We start from the raw sequence: 26,227 nt of genomic DNA on the forward strand, positions 1-26,227 counted from the left end.
CACTCAGGAAACCAGAATGCAGACAAACTAGCCATGCTTGCAAGCAACATCTCGAAATTATATTGAAATTCATTCAATTGTTTCCCAGAGTAGGGATTATTTGGGATTATTATAATTATAAACATATATTAGGCAAATACCGCGTCAGCAGGTAACATGCCCATTACCAATCGCTATGATCATTGTGAAGACTATGCTATAATATAGCAATGATATATGTATATCATTGAATATACCTGTATTCAAATTCATTTTACTTTTTCATAGCTTGCGGTGGAATGAAATTTCGATATCTACACTACAGGCATCAGAAAACTAGAATCACTACCCAAACTGACAGAAAATCCCTAGCGTGTGTTTTTAATGCCATTGACCCACTCGGTATTAACCATCCCTCAGTGAGTAGGTGTATTATTGAAGAATCGACTCCGACTCCTATACTGTCGTAACCAGAACTACGACTAAGAATTCCGAGATAGCGCAGTTGGATCCACCACCATCGGCACGGAAACTGCGGTCGAAATATGGGCTGCAGCACGTCTCGAAGTTTTGGGGGTTCATCCTCGACCTCCTACTATGCGTTGCTGGTCTTACGGCGCTTTCACGAGTCCCACAAAATACCCAATGAATGACGCAACGACCTATGTGCCATAGGGATAAGAAGGACAAATACAAGGAAAAGAATGTAAAACACGATATAGGACCACAGAAAGACAGGTGAAAGATCAAGATCCAACAATATTACATTATACTGTAATTCTAGTAACCGACGTGGATGTTAGATTGATAGACCATAGGCTACTCATAGCCTACCTGTTCAGTGTTTTTTTCACATCGTGAACCGCTGACTAGAACCGGCAACACGAGATCACCCTATGATAGGTTTACCATACGTCCTCTTTTAAAAGGATTTGTCCTCTTTTTTGGATATTTAGGTAACATTTAGAGCAAAATGCGAGTGATATGTCGTAAATTAGCACAGAAGTGACGCTGCGGCGGGTATTTCGGAGCGAAAAACGGTGATTTGAGCTCTGAGCGAAAAGTTGACCTTTTTTTTAGTCAACCGATCACAAAGTGGGAAAAATTAACCGATTTTTTAGAATTCTTCGACAGTTTTGCAAGTCTCAAATTTCTGAAAAAGTGTCCTCTTTTAGATTTCCGAAATATGGTAAAAAGCCCACCCTATGAATGGTTGGTCGAGTTTTGCAGCGACTACAACTATTCGTCAATTAAAATATATCAACGATTCAGTTTTCTAATCACTACAATTCTCCTCACGTGCCCGATCTTTCAAAATGAACAGTAAAATAAGGCCAAACCGTGTTGAGGTAGATTAGCAACTTCTAAATGTCTGGCGTCTATCTTCTCGTGTGTGTGTTCTATTCTTCTGACTAAACCTATAAATGCAGGCGTCAGAAGGCACGTAGGTTACCACCCATGAACGAAGGTCGGTTGTCTCAATCTGCCTATCACCACGACTGTATGTTAATTCTTTGAGATATGCATATCATGGGCGGTACCTTACTTACCCGTATATCAGAAACCTTTTGTGCCATACTCCTCTAACATTCAAACTTCAAATATCTGATTCACTAGGAATATGGCGGACAACTCTTGGATATGCATGATAAACAATTATGATAACATAAGTCATTTCTTACACTTGTCAACAACTCACATAAAACGATCCCAAACATTCACTCAGGTTATGATGATGTACCATTTGCATAACACGACAGGAAGATCATTATCAGCAAGGATAATAAGAAGACATATCTATAATAATAAGTAGCATAAAACTCTAGAAGACAATAAGATTATCATAATAACAGCATAGAAATACCAAGTGCAAATAGGAGAAAAAGAAATCTAAATCGATGAAGCAATCAGCTTCTTGGAGCAGCGGTTGGACGTGGACCCTCCAAGAAATAGGTCATCATTTCTCCCTTTCCTTTCACCTTGACGAGACCACGCGGCTCCATCTCAAAGCCTTTCGATTTTAATAACTCTGCCATGGTTTCAGAGATCTACAAAGACAAATCATAAAATATTACGCCACTACTACTGTGCACTTTAATCAAAATCATAATTTATGCGCATTGCGAGTGACTGAGAGTATGTATGTGAATCGAATTTGTGAATAGAAAAAGGTCAATATTTACAGTAAACCATACCTGTATCTTCCCAGCTACACCAGTGCTGTCCATTCTACTAGCCACATTGACCGTGTTACCCCATATATCATACTGCGGTTTTCTGGCACCAATCACTCCCGCGACCACAGATCCCATGTTTAACCCTATGTCGGTAAGCCACGGATGTTACAACGGTTAGGACACAAAAGACTACGAGTCAACAAACCCACCAATGCGCAAAGTGAAGTTGTTGAACGAATGTTCATTCACGTATTGCAGCTGATCCTGGAGTCTCATCGCGTAGACGCATAAAGCGGAGATGTGGCTGAGATTTTCGGGGTCGTACGCTTGGGTGTTGAGGCCAGACGCTGCCATGTAGGTGCTGCCGATTGTCTTTATCTTTTCGAGTTGATGAAATTCATTTTCGCTGATGATCTAATTGAATGAATGCGACACGGTCATACATTCAACAACAGCGTTAACCGCATTCGAAATCGCTCAGTATGTCAATGAAAATTTAGACATTTGCGGCTCTCCAATGACAAAACGTAGTCAGCCAAAATCAATATTTTAACAATCTTGTCTGGGCAAATGTAATTTCTATGACGGAATCAGGAATTTCACTCAATAATGGGTAACCTAAATAAAAGGACCGAGCACGCAAATTCAGCGACAACGCTCACTCAGACTATACCGCCATATGCTTAATGGGTATATCATTTGAAAATCATATTTCAATTGTTTCAGAACCACCTGTGCCACCTGTGTTATCGACGAAATAACACACTCGAAAAGCAAGCGAATGTGCTAAAAATCCATCAGCTTCAAATCAAAATTATTTTAAATTTGACTTCTCATTGACAGGCCTATTTCGAGATTTCGAACAGTAGCAAAATTTTCCGAAACCCAAACAGTGATCTATCCAATCGTAAGTCAAGCATCAATTGGGAGTTTTATGGATAGGAGTCACGCTCAGTTGTAGGATATATGGATTTTTGGCAGTGCTTACATTATCAAAATCGGCGATGATCTCGTTCAGCAATCTCAGACATTCAACACCCTCATTGTTCGCATCCAGCTCGATATAGAACTCTGAAAAATTGGTGATGGTCGCGAACATCACGGCGACACTCTCGCAAGATTGGCAGTACAGTTCTTCGTTAGACCTGAAAAGTTTTGTTTTGTCCGTCAGAACAGTCGCGAATTGATGTCGATGAGCAGGTTTATCATCTCGTCCCATGACAATGATATGGTTCATTCACGTTGACACTCAAGTGTAACGCCGTAAATTTCTACTCAACTACGAGCGGAAGTAGTTATTGCAAAGACATTTCAACACTCCACTTGGTGGTTTCAAAAAGTACATTTGATCGAGGGAGTCACATACATTTAGCAATCAATCAGAGGTGGCTACGTTTGTAATTGCAGGGTGCAATGTAGCACATGACCCGTGATACTACAAACTGGTGCCACAAAATATATCGATTAACAGTGATGCAGGGCAGTTGATATAATAATTACACTCACAAATGGGATGCAAACAAACCCGAAGTGCTTTCTATTTAGAAAAATACAAAGTTTGAAAAGTAAGGAGCATTTGCCCGAAAAAAATGAGTGAGCAAGTGCAAGTTGGCAAAACCTACTTGAAAAATGCCAAGAAACCGACACCGTACCTCTCTTTTTCCACAAAATACTGTGCGACGTCTTTTGGTAGGATGTTGTATAGCAGCTGACGATTGTAGTCTTTCAGGTGGCGAGTTTCTTCCTTCTCGTCGGCGGCCTGAGTGAAATGAGGCGCCGAATCAAATTACAAATCGGGAGCTCGTCAAGGGCAGGCGCGCCATTATTACTTTAAAAATTTCATCATTAAATAATGAAGCGTCCTTAAGGTAGCCGTTTGAGATGGGTTATGAAGAGGGATAGGCAAAATCAAGTACCTGGTTGACTAGATTTCAAATGAAGTATCAAGTATCAAGTTTCGAGTAATGTATTCGAGTATCACTATTACGGTGTCATAGACTATGGATGATATGGATAGTTCTAATAATAAAATCCTTGCATGAGACGCATAAGACTACAAATTCACATTTCTTCATGGGGCGCAATATTTTGCTCTGCAGGTCACATTATTGCCGCGAGGCTCAGATTGCATGGTAAGGTGCATTCGATGTCCACGATTTCGGCACATGGACATATCCATTTGGCCAACATGCTCTGGTCATATATAGCTACGGTTTTATCGCCGTAGATATTTTTGAAAGCACGCTTCAGTGAGTCGCATGTTGGAAAAAACTTCATGCGTCTTGGTGTGTCCTGGCGCTGATATGCTAAACGGCAAAAAGTCCCGCACCCACAGGTTGAACACCACTAGCATCAACGGTCTCAAAATCATTATCATCATTACTACCAATGTATCAAAATCCCAGTAAAACCATATCATCAAAAACTAATAAGAGTGGATGAACTTATTCTAACATACCTGCTGATTCCACAGAAAATCAGTACGCGCCGTCGATTCCACCTGCCTCGCTTGCAACACCAATAGGGACAAGAACAGCAGAAGAATGACGGGCGTAATATATTGCAGTGGCAAGCTCCAGACTTCGGAATTACTGTTTTAAATAAGACGCGTCGTCATTATTGGCACTACCATGATAGCCGCAGATATTCATACTCTATCGTCGCGTGCAGCATCAGATCTCCGTTCTCGTACATGGTGGGGTAGATGAGTTCTACTAGCACCGAGTATATGGCAAGTTGCAGGAGCAGGATCACAAACTTCATGAGGAAAGGAAGACTGAGGTACAATCCGCAGCAGAGCATGGCCAATATCAGGGCGTAAGTGAAATACTGCAAAAATGTGTCGGGAAGACAATCAATTGCGATGCATTTCATACGGTGCACGGCGGATTCGTTACAACTGATTAGAAATCTTGAATTCAATTCCAAATCAACCTTATGACTTGATTTGAGGGCTGAATATTTTCTTCCCACATTCATTTTATGTGATTCTGTTTCAATTTCAATAGCCCACAGAGCGATGCATTTTAACATGTATAATTTTTGAAATCTCGTGATGCAAAAAAACATGTCTATTTTACAAGAAGATACAGTACGGGTGTCTTGAAATCTAATACATACATTAGGGCTCTTCAAAAATGACTTCTTTTCTCAAATCGTACTGGCTACTTGATGAAATTGTTAGGTTACCTAATTTAAGCCTACACACAAAATTTGGTTCAATTCCAGCCAGTAACCGCTTTGCTACAGGAGAAGAAAGTTTCTATTTATTATATAGAAATAAATAATAAAAAATTTAAAAATTTTCTGTTCACCCCATGAAAGTGTTGAGCCGTCTATAGAAACGATGCTCACCAAATTTGGTTCAATTCCAACCAGTAGAAGCGGAGTTATTGGCGTCGAAAAATTTGGATTTGAATAAAATAATATTTACGGTGAGCACAACTGTAATAAATAAACAAAGAATCGGTCACCGTAAATACCATTTTATTCAAATCCAAATTTTTCGACGGCAATAACTCCGCTTCCACTGGTTGGAACTGAACCAAATTTGGCGAGCATCGTTTCTATAGACAGCCTAACACTTTCATGGGGTGAACAGAAAATTTTCAAATTTTTTATTATTTATTTTTATATGATAAATAGAAACTTCCTTCTCCTGTAGCAAAGCGGTTACTGGCTGGAATTGACCCAAATTTTGTGTGTAGGCTTAAATTAGGTAACCTAACAATTTCATCAAGTAGCCAGTACGATTTGAGAAAAAAAGTCATTTTTGAAGAGCCCTAACATACATACATATCGGAAATTTTATGCATGTCAAGTCGATTTTTTCCGCAGTTACCAACCGAAAAGTTCATACGACAGCTTAATTCGCAATATTCTTGAACGAAATCTCCATAATCTCTTACTACTATTAAACCAATCACGATACACCTGATTAAGTCAAGAACCGAGGGGTTACCTGGCTAATTAACAGCCCTATGACCTGACATCAACTAAATTATTCAATGAATGACCAAACGATACATACCTGTGGGAAGAACATAACAACACTCTCTTGGTCACAGATGTCGATTGTATCGTCCGTTATGGAAATATTGAGTATGGTTGTAATGTTTTTGAGCGAGAAATCGCTACCATTTGAGATGCTGCGCGCACAATCATTGAGATTGGGCGAAGATAGAAAAAACTGTAGAAACGACAGTCGAGTTAGCGAGCATGAAATATATCTTGATAGCGATACGTACCATATTACAAAATGACAAAATAGTAGAAAATACGATCATGAGAACGGAGAACAGAGACGGCAGCCGTCGATAAAAATCGTGTTTCGAGAAACGAGAAACGTATCCTCTGTCGGCGTCCTGAGAAACAAGTTGCAAAAGTCATGTCGGCTGACAAGATTCGCGGCACTGCAGAATCTATCGTCGTAAATTTTAGCATGCTCAGTCTGGGATTCAGCAGTAACCTGGATTTTTTAGGAATACAGAGATTCCTGAACGTTACAAAAAAAATTCACGCCAATATAAGGTGAAAAACGTTAGTTGGGGTTGACTAATCTTTGAAAGACAATAATTGATATCATGCCAGCCACGACTTGATTACGAGCTTACACTATTCCATATGCTTTTAGGTGACAGAATCGCATACAGATCCTCGGTCAAAAGTTACAATATTTACACTATTTCCGTCAATTGATTTTATGAATAATAAATATCTAATCTAGCAACGGACAATATCAGGAACACTTCAAAAACACGGCATAACGATTTACAACGCAAAACAACATAGTTCCTGGATTGTCCGTCTCCTTAGACGTGTCTCGCAGGACTTGAAATCTTGATCAAAATTAAAAATTGATGACAAATCTTCTAGAAAATAACAAGTTCGAAATTTAAATTCGATCAGTAACAAATTCTGAAGGAACATCGTCACACATTGCTTACTCATGCGTTCGTGCGCTCGGAATACTTGCACCTCTATCTATAATCAAGGCAAATACTCTCTCCTACTTTTGGAATTACACACTGGCATGCATCCTAAATGATTTTTTCAAACTTTCTTCAGCGCGAACCCCTAAGTTATTTTGGGCAGATTTGTGTGAAACCCCTATACTGTGATCTAGTCCAAAGAATTTTTTATGAACTGCTCACAAACAGGGCTGCCGCCACCGTAGATGAAAAATTAAGGGAGTAGCGTAGCTGTTAAATTTGGGAAGCTGACGACTAAAAAATAAGTCATCACTTTTGACCCTAACCACGGCCACTTGCCCTCTGGTCTGGTCGATGACTAAGAAGATATTTGATGACCGAAACATGTCATCATTGCCAGTTAGCCCTCGTCAAGGCCTGGCTACCAGTTAAAGTACAATAGTGTTCATTATGTTTATAAATAAATGAATAGAATGTGTACTGCGTAGTTTTACAGTTTATATTAGTAGTTTCAGGATTATCCTTTCATGGTCCACGGACCCCAGTTTAAATCCTCTGTCCTACACCAATAATTTTCAGCTTCTACTTGCATAGTTCTGACCAGCCTAGGAGATTGGCTGACTAGTCAAGACACAATATTTTCCAAAATTATTATCGATCTCATGAAATTTCCAATTGAACCCCGGATTTCACAGAGACAACAAATTTCCCATAAAAAATTCTCCACAATTCCAACCGAAGAAGATGCCGGCAGTCTCGTTTTGATTAAATGCTTGAAACCGTCGAAATATTAGGAGTTACTGTTGATACTGAGATTCTGCACAGCTGCCACGACACAATTACTATGATTCCGACGGCAGTCTTCACGAATACAATATACAATTTCTCATTTACGATGCTGATCAAATATCTTTGTTTGCCACCGACTTTGAGTGAGAGGCGAAATTCAAATAATCACGGTTTTGAAGATCCGTTTGCCGGCGGTGAGATGTTTGATGTACGAATGTTTCTCACTCTAATTTGTTTTATTCCGTACCGAAGAGCCAGAAGATCAGCTGCACACACCATGATGAGTTACTGCCCAGGTTTGGTGTGACCTTATGAGTATGTGTTTACACTTCAGGGTAGTGTTATGTTTCCATGAATCGATTTCAATTGTGATTTGTTGGTTGTATTGGTATGGCTTGGGTGTGTTTATGACTCGGCATAGCGCAGCATGCTCATTAATCAACGCGTTCCCGTGTTTGTTTATTGTGTTGGCACTTAAATGATGGAATAACTTAGGCGAAGAATGACATAATTATTACTAGCATACTGACTTCGTCTGCATTTATTTCAACTTTGAAAGCTCACGTGGACAGCGCCTCAACACCTTGGCAATTTAGTGTGACACGGTAGCTTGGAAAGGTGATTTACTACATTTACATTAGCGAAAAATCATAGCCACTAGATCAACATGACCGAATGTGTTTGCAATTGCACATTATTACACTTTCTGAATGATTCATTGGCGCTGCACTTGCTAGGTGCAACAAAATGTTTCAGAGCACACCTATTTTGATCTATTTTCGCTGAAAAGTATCCGATACAATCGATACGTGCTGGTGTGTTGCTGTTCAAAAACACACATGATTCAATTTGCATCTGCTATGAAATCACCGCTCACGCGAACAACAACTACCTTTTGTTTACTTCTAGCACGGCAGGAACGAGTGAATACCAATATCGGTTTCTATACAATGATGCTGCAACGTGTATTTTGTATCAAATTTCATGGAATCGCAGTACCATGGTTTCATACGAAATACCTTGCTCAACGATATTCGATATGGCAGATTACGTAGATTACAGACAGTCTACGTTTCCAAAACTACAACCATCAGATAGGCGTCATAAGAGTTTGCAAAAACAGCTGAGTTGCTATTAACTGAGTAAGATATCTGTGTATTTGCACAGATAAATAAACAATATTTTCAACGGGAAGAGAATCTCTAAATACAATTGAAAAACGTTACGTTGCAAAAGCCGAGAAATAGCATGACATGCCCCGATGCGTAACATAATAAACCCCTTTATTCTTACCTTGGCATATAGAGTCGCTAAAAAAAGAAGTACAACCATGCAAGCCGAAGTTCCCAAATAGACCAACAGCATCCCTGTAACGCTGCGAGGAGAATATCGCATTAGCGACGGTAATCATAAAGGCGGGAGCGATTCGTACTCACAATGGGACCATCACGGCTTGCAGGAGCAAAATGTGCAAGAATAGAATGAAGTTGAAGGTGGCGTGGTTGCTGAAGTGTTCGTCGTGGTTTTTCAGGTACTGAAATACAGGAAATTGCGGGTTCATTCGACCGGGCCGGCAATTTACACGTCGCGAATCTTTGAAACTGAAACCTACCAAGACGTTAATTCAATTTTGAGTCCGGCATTTTGAATTTACCGAACCAAGCAGAAAAGTTGTTTACAACGTCGTAATTCAATCATCACAATCAACACGTATTATTGTGTCCTGAATCAAAACTAGCATCACATAATTTTTGAACCCGACGTCGAGTTTGATTACGTGAAATAAGTTCAAAATGTATCGACAATCGCTATCATTACAGAAATTCTTGAAATCAGTTCATTGTCGTGAGCCATTGACAATGAGCTAAACACGGGCATGCAATAAATATCAATTGAACCACTCCATAATACAGAAAAAAACACATACAATTTAGTAGTAAACATCTGGTGGTTCCTAATATTGGCAATCTTAACGCCGTTACGCAATACCTGAAAATGTCTGGGCCCGACGGACTATGAAGAATGCAGGAAAAATGATTGTTATTCGTGACAGGATGAAGTTAATTCAAATATTAGATGGAACACCTCGAGTGCAAGTCATTACAATAAGTACTACTATCAAGTTCCTATTACAGGGTAGGCCTACAGTATATCCTGGATATGCGGAATGGTGATTGGGGAATACAAAGCATCACGACGATTGGTATGTACAAAGACCTCATAAACCAGTCAGGTCAATCATATCACGGTGACTAGCAACATCTAAACAGCGGTGCAACTAATAACATCACCCTGTACATTGACACGTCTTTTATCTCGGTAATATTAATAAGGACATCAATAATGCAAGGGACGCAGCACCACGGAAAGACCCACGCCACATTAATCACAGCGGATCAAAACACTTAAACATCTTCGGTCCGCGTCACGAGTTGACTGGAATCGAAACTGACGAAGCAAAACAAATCGGGGCAAGCTCGGCGGCGTGGCATATGATTTACGATAAGTGAGCGACGCAAACGCATCGTACATACTCAAAATCAAAGAAATCTCCGTACCGCTGGGGAATCAACGCCAATCACACCAGCGCCGGGGACGCGTGCATAATTTATAAGCCGTAAGGCGGAGGCAAAAATATTTTTCCGCCCGACAAGCAACCGTCGTATTTTGACGAAATTGCGATGTATCCCTCGGGGCCCAGCGAGCGTTCTTATCCACACCAACAGTGTTTCCCATGACCACCACAAATCAGAGTTCTGCGCAAACACATCAAGAATTCGTGGTGTTTCAAGTGATCGTCAAACTGTGTTCTTCACAACACTCGATACGTGCGACACACGTTACTATCCGGACATTTGGTTACGGGTGGGGGTTAGGTTAGGGAATCCTACGACCATTCACCAAACTCCTCCTCAACCCCATACCTACCCTAAAATATTTTAAAGTAGACATATATGTTTATTAGGGCTGTTCAAAAATTACCTTTTTTCCTGAATCTTGCTGGTTACGTGATTAAATCGTTAGGTTGCCTTAAAAAACGACGCACAACAAATTTGAATTCATTTCAACCAATATTCGCGGATTTCGCAGTTTAAAAATTTTGAATTTGCCTAAAAATGTCAAAAATTTTTTTCTTAATTTTCCTGCCAACCCCATCTTAAAAAACGATGCAAAACAAATTTGACTCAATTCCAAGCCGTAGAAGTGGAGTTATTTCAGTTTTTCTTTGATAATTCTGGGATTATCCTTGATTGGTGGATTATCCCAGAATTATCATAAAAAAACTTGAAAAACAAACCGTACGAAATCCGCGAATATTGGTTGGAATGAATTCAAATTTGGTGTGCATCGTTTTTTAAGGCAACCTAACGATTTAATCACGTAACCAGCAAGATTCAGGAAAAAAGGTTATTATTGAACATCCCTAATGTTTATGCGAGAAAATAAACTTGTAATCTTCACCGATATCACCGGCCACACTGGACACCGGACAGTATTATTACTCTATCAATTTCACCTCTTGCTCCTGCTTTTTGTCCCGAAACGACAGCGAGAACGGGTTGAGCTTGCCCGAACGGTGGATATCGAGGCTCTGCGCGTCGATCGCTTTGTTCAGAAAGACGTTGACGTCTTCCTCGGCCAGTTCGCTGTTTTCCTCGTCGACTATGTTGTTGTTCAGATTGCATCTGGGAATACCGAGTCAACAACATATGATATAAACACAATTCGAAATTGAATTACTCGTTTTTATTGACCGTTCTACAGTTATTGTAATTGGCAAAAAACATATTATCATGTGGAAAACACAGGACTCTTGCACTGGCCGTCGTAAATATTATGATACAATCTTGTTGTATAACTCAAAGGTATTTCTACCCTCCGTCAGAACCTCAGAGTGCTTTTAAAGACCAGCTTATGGTCTTGTACCATCTACTCTCAATATGCGACATAATTTGACATATCCCTATTGTTCACAAGTGCAGTGAATAGACAGAAAGCAGAAGGCTGACATTGCAACAGCCGGAATCTGCTTTCTAAAAAAATCTGCCTGTTTATATATACAATTTCAGGAAACAGCGCAATGACAGGCTTGTGTATGTTTACCTACTGCGGTTATTTGTTGGTTTTCGAATAATTACATACCCTTTTCGCTTGATTTACCAGTAATTTTACAGCAAGATTGAGAAGAACTCAAGGCAAGCGTGACAATACTATAGAACGCCTACAACAGTTTAAATATTAGTAGAACAACAAGAGACACAGTGATAACGGCTGTTTAATTACATATCTTAAATCAAACAATGGTGTCCGCTTTTAGAATTGAAATCCGTGACATCACTGCCTTACAGAATCAAATGGGATAATAATAATAATCTGTTGACAAACAGTATACTTAATAAAAGAGGCACTCGAATAACCCTTTTAACTGAATGGTGTAAGGTTCCAGTGTGACGCTTGTGATGCCTGGAAGTCAGAACTCATAAAACGACCTGGTATGACCGATGCTTCGATATGGTATGGTATGATATGGTATGACTGATGCTTCGAAAATAACGCTTTACACTAGCCGCCAGCGGACCAAGTCCAGCCCACGAAGAGAGTTATGCGGGCCCACAAGATTTGTTTCAAATTTACCTTATAGTCTGTTAAGCTTGCGCCAAGCTCAACGGGGCGGAGAGTACGTACAAAACCAATAAAATATGCAAATGCCGCCTTGTACATGAATATTTCTGACAGGATATATTCAACAACCTGAAAAAATCCAAGCGATATGTCCGTCCGGGTATTAATGATATCAAATTTTATTGACAAGTCTCGCTACCAACGTTACCGATTCTCAATGATATCTAGTGCCCCTTGAGTTAGTAATTTTTGAACATCCCTACTCTAAATAATTGCAACAGAAGGAGAAACCACTGAGGCAACTATTAGTTTATGTAAGACATTTTTCGCATCAACCACCTTCCAGCATACTTGAGCATTTTTTCCAGCATACAATTTACTTCACTCGTCACAAATATTAGAATATTTTGCCAAATAAATATATCGAGTCAAGGAGGAAGTAATGGGTTTGAAAAGAATGGAGCCAGAGAATTGGGGAAAATAACACCTACTAATGGTCTTCGCCTACAAACATTCTACAACAGATCTTCACCGCAACGGAAGAATAACCGACATCATATGAGGAATGTTACCACTCAAAGCAATCAGGAAATTGCTAATTACTTGCTAGTTCCCCGAATTGGAAGTATGAAGTACTGAGATATCGAGAATATTTCCATTGGATGTATGCAGAACGTTAAGAGGCTAGCAAGTCTATCAACTTTACTTTAACAGATGCAGAAAAACAAAAGCAAAACGTACACGCCAAACAATGTACTACAATAAGTTGGCGGGCCGTGAATTAAAACTACTGCAGACCTGTCATCGATGCCCATCATCTTCATCTCTTTGCTGACTTGGTTTTTCCAGTTTTTCTGTCGTCTTGAATCGCTCATTGCCGAATTTGGGAGCATTTGAGACGACGCGATAGAGTCCGTGTGCGTCTGAAATACAGATTGTTTGAATGGAATAAGCAAGCAAATTGATACGCTCAATGCAACAAACAATATTGTCATATTGCTGAATCTATTTCGCTTCAAGCTTATTGACTGATCTCGTTGGGATCAAACATCAGAAACTGTGTAACCAAAGTCGAAATACACAAAGAATTTTGTGGTGATATCACAATGATAAGTGATAAATTACGACACACAGGGTACGGTAGAAAAGAGACAAAATTCGAAATATCTCAGAGTATAGAGATGCTCTTTCTGATGGCAGAGCATGAGCGTGTAACGATACTGAATAATATCATCTTTGATTTCGACAAATCACAAACACATATCTTGGAAGCTATTAATCATAACCCATTGTGTGATGAACAGATCTCACAGCTTCTTTCCCTACTTGTGTGTACAGACGTAACAGTATGGTGGGTACCATTTTGATATAAGGGGACCATGCACAGCACAGCAAATCAAATAACCGAACTAGCCATTTGTTTGGTGCAAAATAGCACCATAGCCAGAGTGTTATAGGGCATTTCAGCACGGACACAATAACCATATTTGTGATGAAAAATCCGATTTCCGGTGTTGGTTATCACGTAACGGAGCCCTCCCAAACTGTGGATCACAAATATTTACAAAACCGCGTATCCTTCGGTTGGCTCAATAAATAAAGCACGCTCCACTTCTACGAACAAAGTGACTGATATGAAATACGCCAACGCACAACATCAATACAATACAATAACTAGCAATAATACAAATGCCGCGCACATAAAACCGCCGTATCATTTCAGTTACGAGCGGGGCCGCGAAAACCAATATTGCATTTTACGACCGTTTGCGAATGCCGCCTATCCTAAAAAAACTGTGTGCACATAGATGTGGTTAGCAGTTTCGTTACCTGCAAATACCAGTGTTATATAGGCAAGGTATGATGATTGATCTATAAGTTATCAACCGAAAGAAGAATTCTTTCAAGAGGAGTTTTCGCGTAAAGATAACGCAATAAAAATATCGGCAAATCTACTAAAGCAGTGTCAACACATCTTTGAAGCGGTTCTTTTGAAATTCCACATACATAACATACATAAAATGTCACACGCCACTTATATCCGGAACATTCTGCAAACGACATTCAATGGCGCTGTCCAGTAATAACATTTCATCCAAAAACTGGCGTTATATACCGCCTGTTAACTTTGCTTACGGGACTGACTATTGTACAATTTATCAATTTTAAGTGTTTTAAACTTCAAATCTTTAACGAAGCCTGTGGCAAAGAGTGGCTCTACAGGACCGTGAAATGAAATTTTCGTAATCCCAGGTGTTTAGATGTCAGGATATCGCCAAAACACCGTCGATTTTGATTTTTCAAACACGCCAGGCTTCCACGTACCTTGAACTTTTTCTTGGGGCCGACGATAAGATAAGTGGTAACGTTATTTTCCTTCAAATACTTGTTGCGGTCCTGTCCCTTGCCGGGCTCCACTTCGTAGTCGTCGATTAAATAGCTGTATGTCGCTTCGGTGACGTGAATACGGCTGTGCAAAATTACGAGATATCGCAAAGGTCCAGGTCAGAAAAAGATATATCTAACCCAGCGCATCCGCCGGCCTCCATTTGGTTGGCCAGCGTGACGTCGTTGCTCCATACGTCAAACTGCCACTTTTTGAGGCCCAGCACGCCGCAATGGACCCGTCCCGTGTGTATGCCGACACGCATATTCAACTCCATGATATTGGTGACATTACGGACCAGCCTGTCGAAAAAAACGGCCCTTGAACATATACGCATGGGACACTTCAGCAAGGAGGTTGAAGTTACAATTGGAGATAGGGTTAGGGCAGTGGTTTTTCACCTACACTAACCGGCATAACCCTTTTAAAGTATGGGTTTGTATAATTTTGTCATAATTACTTCCAAACAAACAAAATTCTTCGAGCTATTTCCTGTGGTTAGTTTATATGTATCCAAGGTCACACTGTGTTCAGTATTGGATACAATATACAATTAGCGAGGCGCGCAGAAAATGGTTATGACAATTTGGCTTCATCATGGAACTGTGAGTAGTGACGACCTTTGTATAACGCTAATTGGTTTGATATCTTGATGAGATTTGTTCGACATTGGTTTTTTGGGTTTTTCAAAAAGCACTAACTTGTGCGGGTAATACTCGGGCAGGTTAGAAGGAGGGAATGAGCACTGCCATAACTGCTACGCCGCACAGTGTGACTGATATTGCATAAGTCGCGTGAATGTCTTGACCTCCAGCGAGCCCCTGAGACAGGCTACGGTTTATGTGAACCACTGGCTTAGCGTAACGGTTCATTTTTGGGTTACAAAATCGCGTGCTCAAGTGGCACATTTTCAATTGTCGTTTCTCCTTGTGTCACACGCTAAAATGTCGGGCGATGCGACAGCACGAATGTGTACGTACGATATCGTGTCGATCATGTCGAGGCCCATTTGTATGCAGCACTGGGCGTGGTCCGGACGAGGCTCCGGGAGGCCTGACACACAGTAGTAGCAATCGCCAAGGATTTTGATTCGGAGACAATGGTTTTCCTGCGACGAAAAATAACGGATGGGTTTGGAAACAATATATGACGACCCAGACGTTGATCGAGATGATGAATGCTATAATTTGTGCAGAAATGCGAGCAGTAAAGATTTTGCGAACCAGTATCGATAAGGCAGAGGATCTCAGGATATCCAGCTTCTCACTACATTCACGGCTTTGTCACAAGGAATTGTCTCCGAGCGCAGCGTACATGCAATTAACCATAGTATGACCATGTTGACCGAACGATGAGCACAGGCAATTAAAATTGTGGCAATGATTCGCCCGTAGCAGGCCAATGTCTTATTTTGAAACGACAACAAATATTTAGCCAGATCTGTAACTGATACTTGCACATGCGTGCAAATATTTGTAGTGCGTCCAATACAGATTTTGTACGTAAATGACAATAGCATAACAAGTGTTATAATAACACGTGTCGAAGAAATAAACGTAGAAATCAATAACATTACATCCTATCTTGATAAGAACATTACGGAATACATCTTGAGGCGGCTCACAAAAAATACCCCGCAGGAACAAAAATCAGTAAGGTTATTCCAAAATTTTGGCCGAAAATAACACTTTGTTTACCGCTCAAATACACAAATATCTAATTCACGAAAGAGGCATTTTAAGACACCACGTCCAATGCTAGTGATACTCACATTGGCGAGCTTATCAAAACGCGCGAATAATTCATGGAGCGTTCGAACCAAGTCGTGAGGTTGACACTGCGACGCTAGCTTTGTGAACCCTTCAATATCGGCAAACAGGATACTGGAACAAAATTGATTTACGAGCAATAAACCTCAAGCCGTCACCTCGCACTTTAGCGACAGCTATAAGCAACCTAGAATTCTCATACCTGACGTCGGTGTGCTTTTGAATATAGATTTTATGAAACTGCTGGGAAGTTTTCTTCGAATGATTGATATCGGCCTTCATCTCCATGGCAACGTGTCTCGGCAAGACCGACAGCAATAAACGTTCCTGGGTTTTGACAACAAAGAATGCGATCAGGACTTCCAATCGACAATTTGTGGGTCTCCCGAAAAAAACAAGTAAAATTATGCGTTGCCACAGGGTCGCCAGGCTATACAGCCCAAATACGCTCACTTTTATTGCCAAAGGGACTTGAATACGATCAAATTCTAGTATTTCCGAGAAATTGTACAAAGGAATTGCGATTTCGTATTCTTATTGTTAATTGTCTTATTGCTAACATTACTGAAAACTGAGTAAGCATTAGTGCATGCCGGTATGCGGTATGCATTACAAAAGTCACAACTGCGTTCGAATTGACAGTTACAAGGTCATTTAGTGTCATTCTGTGCATTAACTTGTCTCACAATTTGGCCGTACAATTCATATTTTCATTCGCAATTTCAACTCAAGTAGGCATGAATTGCTGCTGAACGTAGATAAAAATGGTTCATGCCCAGAAATTTCATAAAGTGGTCCGACACAGATATTCTGCAGTAGCGGTCGATTTTCCGGGTTCGGTAATGCTGTCAAGCGGCGCAACGGAATGCTGTTTTCGATTGTGCTCTCACAATACTCACAATATAGCCGACCTGACATGACTGAAAACGGTTTTGTAGTCAGGAGATATACAAGAACAATCGATTGAAAATCCACCATTAGTAGACTTATGCATGAATATTACACCTAAAATTCACAGAGAGTGAAGAAGTTAAGTTTTTAGAGGACCAAAACCTTGCTGGTAACAATTTGGTCGCTTAAAAAGACCATAGAGGTGGAGGTACGGTGTACTTTTGCAACGAGGAAGACCGGATGGGAGAATAGTACCGTAGTTAACGACACCATTACTCAACCAACTTAGTGAAGGACTAGGGTTTACTGTATACAGCCGCCAACACGAGATTCACCAATGTAAACAGGGAGACCGTAGATCGCGCCCACCTGCTGGCGTATTTCCGTTTGCGTTTTGATCCGCGCCTCAATGCAGTCGCGGGTTTCCGCAAACGCCTTCCTCTGCGCTACCTCTGAAGAAAATCTCGTGCATATGCCAGCAACGTTTGTGGCGATAAATAGCAACAAATCGGCGATAACCTACAGACAAACACGCAGGTGTTTTATTATTGTTCACAAAATCAGGACAAATGGCAACTTACTTCCTTAGAATACACAGGCTTATCAGGATTGACAGTGTATGATAATATCATGTGAAGCATACACGACAAAATAGACATGCTCGACACAACAAAAAGAGAGAGAGGCATAAAGGCATAGAGCGAATGAGCCAGTATTACAGTCAGCCATAGCGCATACCCGGTTCTGAAAAAAAAAATCAAATCAAATTGGCAAGGCGAATAGAGACTGGTAAATTGCGTCTAGGTACAGAAACATTAACGCAGCGCATCCTATCCATAACGAAAGCCACATGATAGTTTCGCGTCACATGAAAATGACAAGTACTAAATCTCACGTATATAATAGCCAGTTAAATTTCAGTGGGTTTATCATTATGGAATAGTTCCTAGACAGGAAGAGAGTCGTTTAGCTCCTACAGCGTTTGAGGAAGTACGCATGCCTATAACGACATGGCAGAGCGTCGAATTCTGGAAGAATCAAAGAATAGGTAACACTAATTGAGATCAACAAAACAAAATGGAATCACGGTGGAAAGAGAACTCTTCCTTGATTGCATATAAACCAAGATAATGCAAGTAATATAAAATGAATGTACTCTGTACAGTGTACAGGTACACAGACATAATATATTTTTCGAAAAGCGCATTAGGAGACAAGAAAAATCTTGTCGACGACTCAATTGCTGGGCAGTGCGATGAAATAGAATCTATCTAACCCTATACTACTGTTACAAGAACAACCAATGCTTTGGTAGGCCTACTTGTGTTCTGAATTTTCAAAATGATTACGGACATCAGGTGGGCACAGTTTCATTGGACTCGATCACTTTTAGCAAGACATTAGCGCACCGTACAACTAACACTCATTACCGTACTATCGAATGGTCAGAATAGTATAGGGGCAATGTTCCCTTTAAGCTGCGCACGTGCGCAAATGCGCAGTGCTGACACGGTCTCTGCGCACAGAAAATCAAAGTTGCGCACAAATAATCCTCAGTGATGACCTTTTTTTAGTCGCTACGCACTGTTCTACAAGGGTTTGCGCAGTGAGTTGGTGAGTGTGCGCAGACTCGTCAAAAATTAGAGGGAACATTGTATAGGGGCATCATATATCGTCACATGACATCTAGGTTGCGCCCAATAGTCGGATTCCACTTATGCCCGAGATTATCCATCAAGGTTATTTTGCGTCATATAAACATATGTATACTGTATGCATAACATAGGCATTTAATTCCATCTATTTCATGCCCATGCATACTACTCACGTGTAAACTTCAACTTTTACTATCGTGTATATGTCCACCGACAAGAATATTGTTAAAACAATGCAACACAGATGGATGAGGGTGTGTTGAGAAAAAAGTCTTAACCACATCGCCACCTGAAAGCGAGAATATTGTGACAAACGAGCCGGCTTATGCACAGCACAAACTTACCAAGACTGCGATACAAAGTGCTATGCAGCATCCGTACACGATTCCGTCAGAGACGCTGGCACCTTCCGACTCAATGTAATGAAATGCTGGAAACGGTGTAAGGTTTTTAATAGGAGCAAAACAATTATCTGGTCATCCGTGATGGAACAAGTCCAAATATTCCAATACGAGCGTCACAATAGCAATAATTTAAATCTGGAAACGGACAACACTGCAATGTTTCTGACAAATCTGCATCTAGCTTCAAAATATTTGGCGCACGGTTATGCATTATTACAAGTATGACAGTTCAGATCTCAGTGGGGCAGTGAAACAGATCACAAGGAATTGGGGAAGATGTAAACACATTCCTCAATCGATAACGGACGACTTATGATAACAAAATGTACAATATGGGCAGCGATATATCGCGAGATGTCGCTATTTGACGTTACAATGGATTAAAATGATCCAGTACCGTTAAGTTGTAAGTGGTATTATGCGGTGTCACATTTCAAGCCAATTCTGCAACACTTGATATTTTCCGGTAGTCAGACACATTACAAAATTAATGCATATGGAGGTCGCCGCTAGAGTAGAAAACTAGTCATTTCCAATTTTAGAGGCCATGTGCCGTGTACATAGAATGGCGTAAAAGTCATATGGTGTCGATGATTGGACGAAACTGATGATGTAGGCTGTTACACTGCCTGGATAAATGCAGCATACAAGTCCAATAAACAAGAGCTTGCGACAGGACTCTATAATACTGGAAATTGCCTCGGCCCAACGAAATTGTCGTTGTAGAGCATATATTTCAAATGCTGACCAAACACGAACGTAGCAATGAAGTCGCAACGTTTTGCTGAGCTGTTACGTGCAATAAACTTCCACGAACCAACTACAAAACAATACGGATTCCCGATATGGCATTGCGTTGAGTTAAGCTACATGTAAAACAAGTATATTCAAGACTATGCGCGTGTGAGGTGTTACTATACCGTACTCTAATCAATGTGGGATAGAAAATCAGTCATGAATTTGCGACAATCGATCGGTACGGAAGCTACGTAGTGCTTAATTGAATCAGCTCCAAGCTCCAAGCACTAAGCGTAGACTTTATAGCTACCAGTCGGTACAACCTCTGGTTTGAGTGCATTATCAGCATCATCAGCAGCCGAATGATGATTAAACATTAGCCATCTCAATGCAACAGTAAAATCACATCCGTTATAAAAGCAGAACAGTAGGCCTACTCAATTTCACATCATCAGGAATAACGACCCAGTGCCGTGCGCAGAGCCCAAACCCATTACGAGACCAGCACGTAAGTCCCAAACGCAGGAAGTGAAGTCGTGAGTAGCGACCGTCACACCCGTTATTACAGCAGGATGATCACCAAAAATCATTCTCACCTATTAAACAACCGCAAATGATGATAATTAGGGAAAGTAATATAATAAGACTAATCACGTTGAGAGGAAAAAAGTAACGTTGGTAGAGCTTTTCGATTGCCGATGAATCAAACTCCATGCCGTTGTAGATTTTCAAGAGAAGCTTCTGCACTCGCGATCTAGACGAAAAGGTATCATAAATAGACTAACAGCAACTGCTAATGCAATCAATAAAATCATCTTGAAATATCAATTACACAAACAATGAAAAGTAATCCTAAACTAATTTCCCAACAGACACTAACCAAGATAAAAATTTACCAGCGCAATTAATACCAGATGCTAATTTACCAAGGTCTCACAAGGGTCCCCAGACGGAACAATTGATTTATTTTCAACAATAGGACTCCTCCAACAATAGCAATCAACTCTAATCTACCTATAATGATATACGTGCGAGTGACTCAATCTGGCCGCTGTCGCCAGTCCGTAATATTTTTGTAGTAAAAGATCGAAATATAACCTACAATCTTTTTGGCTTTAATCAATGCAGAAATCAATCTTCAATTACACAGTAGGCTACCGCAAACCTGCTACTATTGAGCCGTCGAGAAATATGGGGATTATTGACAGCAGACTTTACTACCGTGCTGAAGTTATACGCCAATTTGGATAATTAAAAACAAATTCGAAGCATTGAAGATAAACTGTGACAAACATTGAAGAATTAAGCCAGTCGGACTTGGCCAATATTCATCACAGTTTAATCAGTGGAAATATAGGCCTATATCGAAAGTGCTGATACTTGAACCGAGTACTCGAGGCTTCGTCTTTCTTACCTTATTTGCACAAGTGACCCGAGTGTTGGTATTTGTACACTTCACGGTGACAGCTAGCCATGACAAAGTAGATTGTGTATTTTTTATTATCGTTATAAATTTTGAAGATGGACTGGTGGACTGATGTCGTTTAAACAGGCACATTTACAAGAAATATCAGGCATTGCAAGCTTTGCATAATAGAATCGCACTCCCAATGCGGTCTATCTACCGTAATAGCTTTTGTGCCAAAAAATCATCGGACGCATAATTCAAATGACCCCAAAGCCTATTTTCAAGGTTGCTTTTCTGAACGGCGCTTAGGCTACTTTTTTTAATCAACAATTTCACACCTATACTTGCGGTATTGGCCTGCTCCGGCAGCGCTAATTATAGGCTACGGTACTTTAGAAGAATTTTATAACAACATATCTATAAGAACGTGATGGATGGTGCATAAGCCCAATATCCTATTTCGCTTGGTTAAATTCACAGTATCATAGGAGTCCATTTGGCATGAACAATGACCACAGTCAATACAATAAATATATATAAGTATCAGTATGACCAAAGTTCTTACATTTTACATCATGGGGACAACACAGGATCGTAAAAAAAAGATCTCAAGATTCTGAGCATGACAATTAATAACCATAGGCATGGTATAACATCCAGACACCAAAAATGTATGACTAAAAGCTAATGCCAAACTGACTTGAAATACTCTGTGAGAAAAACCAAGATTTAGAAGCAGGGAGCAAAGAGGCCGGATAGAGAGTTTTATGCAACGCTGAGTGCGTATTAGCATATATATCAAATGATGTAACGGATATCCAAGAGTCCACTCACAAAATGAAGGCCGTGTAACAAAGATACGGCCACACTCAATCATAAAATCTCAGCATTTTGTTTTAGTACTCACTTATCGCACAGAAACAAGGAATCGTCACGATGCACCGCATCCGAGATCGCCGATATCCCCGTGCTTTTCGTCCTTCCGTTTTTCAACGAGCTAGCGCCGGACGCCGTGTTATTCTTTTCCGTAATACTAAATTCGAATTTCTGCGACAAAGTTGGCGTCGAATATTTCCCCTTTGTCGACCTCGCTTTCGAAGCGAACCGCGGACTGTCCGAGTTTGACATTGTGCCTTCGCTTACGCAGGACGCATTCGACTTGTTCAATCGAAGCGATTTTTCCCGTCGGCCGAGTATGATTGGAGTGCTATGCGACGAAACCGACTTTTGACTGTCTGTAACTGAAAATTTTTATATTTTATAACACAGCAACAAGAAGAGACAAAAGTTGCAGAAATGAACAGAAAGTAGATCTCTGAATTGATTTCATTCGCATATTTCGTTTGCTATTCAAGCCCGTAACTTCTTCAATCAAATACAACTGTAATAGTAATTGTAACTTCAACAACCACAATCTGAAGGATACTTGCGCAGTGTTGAAAAAGAAAATAGCTTTGGTAACAAAAAGAAATCAATTTATGAGGTTGTAAGTCGAAATGAGAAATACCGTACTGTATGATTAACTACATCTACAGACTAATCTTAACTGCAGCTTTTTGGTGCAAGCGGAAGAGCTCTATCCAATGACCGACTGATGCCATTACTAAAAGGTTGGAATACACACGCATTAAACATCAAACCTCACAAGCTTACGATGACACAATGAACATAAATATAAGGAATATGAATCAGAGACGGGTTTAGTGCTCAGAGCTCATACATCATGCATGAGACGTAATGATATAGAGTTGGCATATGACCAATGACCATATTCCAGGAGCCTAATATGTTTCGAGTCGTGATTCACTCTAACAAGCATTGGGTTAGCCGGTTCATTCTCGCCTCAAATGCGATCTGACGTGGACTATTCCCAACCTATGTATCAATATACCACAAAATATCAATACCTATGATGCCAATGATATGATGCCACTGACCACACCACATACTAATAATAGTTTCAAAGCCTATTTTGAATGTTATATATTCACAACCAGTCAAGACACACTGAATGGTTGGCAAGTTGATATTACAATGAACGGAAAGAATTCTATGTGGACCCTTGTTATGAGTTTCTCCGGTCAAATTTTTTAATTCATGGAATTCGTGAAGCACAATCCATCCCAGAAATTGTTTACTGGCTGGTGTAATGAATAGACATCAGCTAACTGCCAGGACTCAATAAAAAATGGTTATGCTTGCTTGGATGCTGGTGTGCCATGCCATCCAGCTACTGCAAAACATAACCAAATCATCAGTTTCGTCACAGGCACCCGGGATTTTAAAGTAGAAATATCATAAGGTGAATCACCAGTTCAAGTACAAAGGCAAAGGTCTCAAGAGAAGTGATGTCAAAGTCAAGTGGCTAGATCCACACACCACAGATAAACCCCAAGGGACAGACTATAACATGTATGCAGAAAAACAATTCCATTATCAAATTGGTCTCAAATGCCATATACTGCACATACTTCATCCAATTTTCGAACAATTTCCCAGAACTCAGCTTTCCATGCTCAATTCTCCCGAACACAATCACCCATGAATTTACCTCCTAGAGAAATCTCACACTTGAGAACACATAGCCTACCGGTTGGGATGAAATCCGTACCATGATTGGTAATTATTAAAATATCTCAAAAATCCCAACGAGAAAAATTATTACAATAACAAAATGCATTTCATTTGCCATGACATTGGTCAATGGTCAGACTTGTACAAAGTACTCATTTAGTTAGTTGACGGTCAACTAACTAACATTTTTTAGTACCGGAGTTCTAGTTCTAGTTCTAATCTAGGATGAATGAATCAAGATACCAACGGCGTTCCATTGAATGATGTTTGTGCAGCCATTACTAGCTCAAAGCCAGCGGGTAACTTTTTGGGGTCAAAATCTCTCGCATATCAAACTCGAAACCCCACCCTTTTGTCGACATCAGTCCAATGTCGATTCTATGCCTGATATTTCTGATCAAATAAAATAAATAAATTAATATTTTGCCTAGGAGAATGAAATCCAGTTCAGTAGCCTACTGTTCTCAACATTTGGTGACTCGGGATCCCCTGCGTCGGTGGTGGGCAATTATTTTTCTGAGAAGGAGAAACAGGAAATACGTTGGCGGGCTCAGTGAAAAGTTTGCACTATATTCTACGGTGTATCCCTTTTTAAATGCGGTAAGTTCTAGTTGCAGGTTTTGAAAAGTGAGCAGTTCTAGTTGGGAATTTTGAAAAGAGAGTAGTTCTAGTTTTAGTCAAGGATTGTGAAAAGTTGGTAGTTCTAGTTCTAGTTAAGCTTTCCGAAAATCCAGTAGTTTGTACAAGTCTGCCACTGGCACGTCAATTTTCCATAAAGTATCTTGGACAAACCAGAACGAGACGTTGTACGGCGGAAAAGATCAGCGACTCACTTGCCGAGGTTACAAAAGTTGATGACAATTTGGCGTCGGAGTCGTTTTTTGAACTTTTTCCAGCTGCAATAAAATTGAATCGTAAATGCAAGATCTGTGATAGAGTTGGGTCGAAAACATTGTAGCATCTCAATAGAATGTCAAGGTTTAACTATGTTCAATTGTTCAACTATGATTTCTTCGCTGGCAGAGTGAAAAGCTACTGATTCAATATCTGATTTAGGAAGTCCACAATACATAGGATTGTCAATGTAGCCTATAGTACAGGATAAATATTTTGGATCGTAACTGGATAATGGACATTGATCTGGAAAGCCTTTTGGAAACTGAACATGAATGCATCTGGGCACGGATGTTGTCTCTAAGTGCCAGGTTCGGACAGGTTTCGTAATTTTCCACATGCATAAAAGTGACACTTGGTCAGCTTGCTTCGATGTTTCTGAATTTCATTGTTCTGACATCGTGTTTTTGCAATGCACCACACCTCCGCAGAAAATTTGATAGAAAATTCTGGCCACAGCATGACTACAAGGACATTATCGACATTATGTCTTTCATTTTCACTTATGTGAGGGTCAAGGCTGGTGAGTGACTGGATTTGCTGATCAATGACTGGCTGGGTTCCAGCGGGACGGTAAGCCGGAATCAGACCTGCGGCATCTGGTCTGCGAGACAGTGGCCTGGCACTGATTTAATGTTGTTGTCACTGAGGACGCTGATGCTTTTGTTGAAATTGAACAGGATTTTTTTTTCAGATCGAAATCTTGCGTTATAAATTGTATCTGAATCTAATAAAAATTGATCCATACATTTTTTCTACATTGGTAGATTCAGTTATGCTTTAAATGTAAGACACACCACAACAATCAAAATTTTGAACAAGGCAATAGACCCATTGCATGATTTCTTAACATCAGTAGAAAAAATATGGAAATTTGTGATAATCTTGACATAATTTTCAGAGCTCACAAACATCACCTCTACAATGAAACAGTTCCGACCGCACAACATACACTTAGTACTTCACAGTCAATTTCGAAACACTACATATTGACGCAAAACATTAGCTT

The 26,227-nt window shown here is 40.1% G+C and overlaps 1 protein-coding gene across 2 annotated transcripts in view; it reads right to left on the reverse strand.

Moving 5' to 3' along the window:
• Window positions 1-1,614: 1,614 nt before the first annotated feature.
• Window positions 1,615-26,227, reverse strand: part of LOC145439776 (adenylate cyclase type 5-like) — a 29,795-nt gene continuing 5,182 nt past the window's right edge. The window contains exons 2-26 of one of the 2 annotated variants that reach the window (XM_080317393.1): window positions 25,158-25,220; window positions 22,658-22,991; window positions 20,939-21,096; window positions 19,545-19,630; window positions 19,374-19,489; window positions 18,127-18,289; window positions 17,915-18,064; window positions 16,857-16,981; window positions 16,657-16,768; window positions 15,866-15,993; window positions 15,026-15,187; window positions 14,825-14,969; window positions 13,298-13,422; window positions 11,394-11,562; window positions 9,313-9,410; window positions 9,170-9,251; window positions 6,404-6,520; window positions 6,187-6,345; window positions 4,810-4,985; window positions 4,615-4,747; window positions 3,809-3,915; window positions 3,145-3,301; window positions 2,366-2,570; window positions 2,175-2,299; window positions 1,615-2,027 (exon numbers count right to left, since the gene is read on the reverse strand). In XM_080317393.1, the coding sequence (XP_080173519.1) occupies window positions 1,887-2,027; window positions 2,175-2,299; window positions 2,366-2,570; window positions 3,145-3,301; window positions 3,809-3,915; window positions 4,615-4,747; window positions 4,810-4,985; window positions 6,187-6,345; window positions 6,404-6,520; window positions 9,170-9,251; window positions 9,313-9,410; window positions 11,394-11,562; window positions 13,298-13,422; window positions 14,825-14,969; window positions 15,026-15,187; window positions 15,866-15,993; window positions 16,657-16,768; window positions 16,857-16,981; window positions 17,915-18,064; window positions 18,127-18,289; window positions 19,374-19,489; window positions 19,545-19,630; window positions 20,939-21,096; window positions 22,658-22,991; window positions 25,158-25,220 (3,536 nt within the window). In that variant the 3' untranslated portion in view covers window positions 1,615-1,886. The remainder of the gene's footprint in view (window positions 2,028-2,174; window positions 2,300-2,365; window positions 2,571-3,144; window positions 3,302-3,808; window positions 3,916-4,614; window positions 4,748-4,809; window positions 4,986-6,186; window positions 6,346-6,403; window positions 6,521-9,169; window positions 9,252-9,312; window positions 9,411-11,393; window positions 11,563-13,297; window positions 13,423-14,824; window positions 14,970-15,025; window positions 15,188-15,865; window positions 15,994-16,656; window positions 16,769-16,856; window positions 16,982-17,914; window positions 18,065-18,126; window positions 18,290-19,373; window positions 19,490-19,544; window positions 19,631-20,938; window positions 21,097-22,657; window positions 22,992-25,157; window positions 25,221-26,227) is intronic. The other variant, XM_080317394.1, reaches the window with a different exon arrangement.

This window comes from Botryllus schlosseri, chromosome 5 (assembly GCF_051294905.1).
Source record: "Botryllus schlosseri isolate E-star chromosome 5, Bs_hap1, whole genome shotgun sequence".
Taxonomy (NCBI): Eukaryota; Metazoa; Chordata; class Ascidiacea; order Stolidobranchia; family Styelidae; genus Botryllus; species Botryllus schlosseri.